The 979-nt window shown below is 58.8% G+C and overlaps 1 protein-coding gene across 1 annotated transcript in view; it reads right to left on the reverse strand.

The window, feature by feature from the left end:
* Nucleotides 1-314: 314 nt before the first annotated feature.
* RHOD (ras homolog family member D) overlaps nt 315-979 on the reverse strand; it is a 23,114-nt gene continuing 22,449 nt past the window's right edge. The window contains exon 5 of the mRNA XM_011942760.1: nt 315-896. Coding sequence (XP_011798150.1) covers nt 729-896 — 168 coding nt within the window. The 3' untranslated portion in view covers nt 315-728. The remainder of the gene's footprint in view (nt 897-979) is intronic.

Consider the following 979-nt stretch of genomic DNA (forward strand, 5'->3'; position numbering starts at 1 on the left):
GTAATCCCAGCACTTTGGGAGGCCGAGGTGGGTGAACACGAGGTCAGGAGTTCAAGACCCCAGCCTGACATGGTGAAACCCCGTCTCTACTAAAAAAAAAAATACAAAAATTAGCCGGGCATGGTGGTGCACACCTGTAACCCCAGCTACCCAGGAGGCTGAGGCAGGAGAATCGCTTGAACCCAGGAGGCACAGTTTGCAGTGAGCTGAAATTGAGCCACTGCACTCCAGCCTGGGGGACAGAGCGAGACTCGAGACTCTGTGTCAAAAAAAAAAGAAAAGAAAAAAGAAACAAGAGGCATGACACAAATGACAAGTGATGTCGTTTTCCTTGTTACAGTTGCCAGTATGACAGGTGGGATGGGGCTGGGTGTGGGTTCTGGCAGGAGGGACCTAAGAACTTTAGGTCCTGGCAGGTGCAGCCCTGGGAGCAGCCACGAGGGGGCATCAGGCTGCACAGGCGGCTCCAGGATGTCGGTCCGGGACTGGGCATAGGGGTCAGCGAGTGATTCTCAGGCACGGCAGGACGAGCCCTACATAGGGCAGGTGGGCCCAGGAACCCCCTTTCTCAGTCCAAGACTCCCAGGCTCCAGGGCTTGGCCTTGGTGGCACCCGTCTGTTGTGGTGCAGTTTGACGGTCACAGCCTAGGGACCGGGTCCAGCCCAGCCAGCTCAGCAGTAGGTCAGCACCCTGCCCCTTCCCATGCTGCTGGGACGCCCCAAGATGCTCAGGTCACCACGCAAAAGCCCTGGGTAATCCGCCGCCAGAAGTTGCGACCGCGGCTGCTGAGGGCCACTTCGGCCGCCTCCTGGAAGACAGCGTGGACATTGTCATGGAGCCGAGCTGAGCACTCAAGGTAGGCCACCGCACCAACGGACCTCGCCATCTCCTGGCCCTAGAGGGAGAGGTGGATGGGGCTGCTGTGAAGGGGGCAATGGGCAGGCCTCACATCCTCGCTTCCTTCCCCTGGACAAGAGT

This window comes from Colobus angolensis, unplaced genomic scaffold, assembly GCF_000951035.1.
Source record: "Colobus angolensis palliatus isolate OR3802 unplaced genomic scaffold, Cang.pa_1.0 Scaffold21, whole genome shotgun sequence".
Lineage (NCBI taxonomy): Eukaryota > Metazoa > Chordata > Mammalia > Primates > Cercopithecidae > Colobus > Colobus angolensis.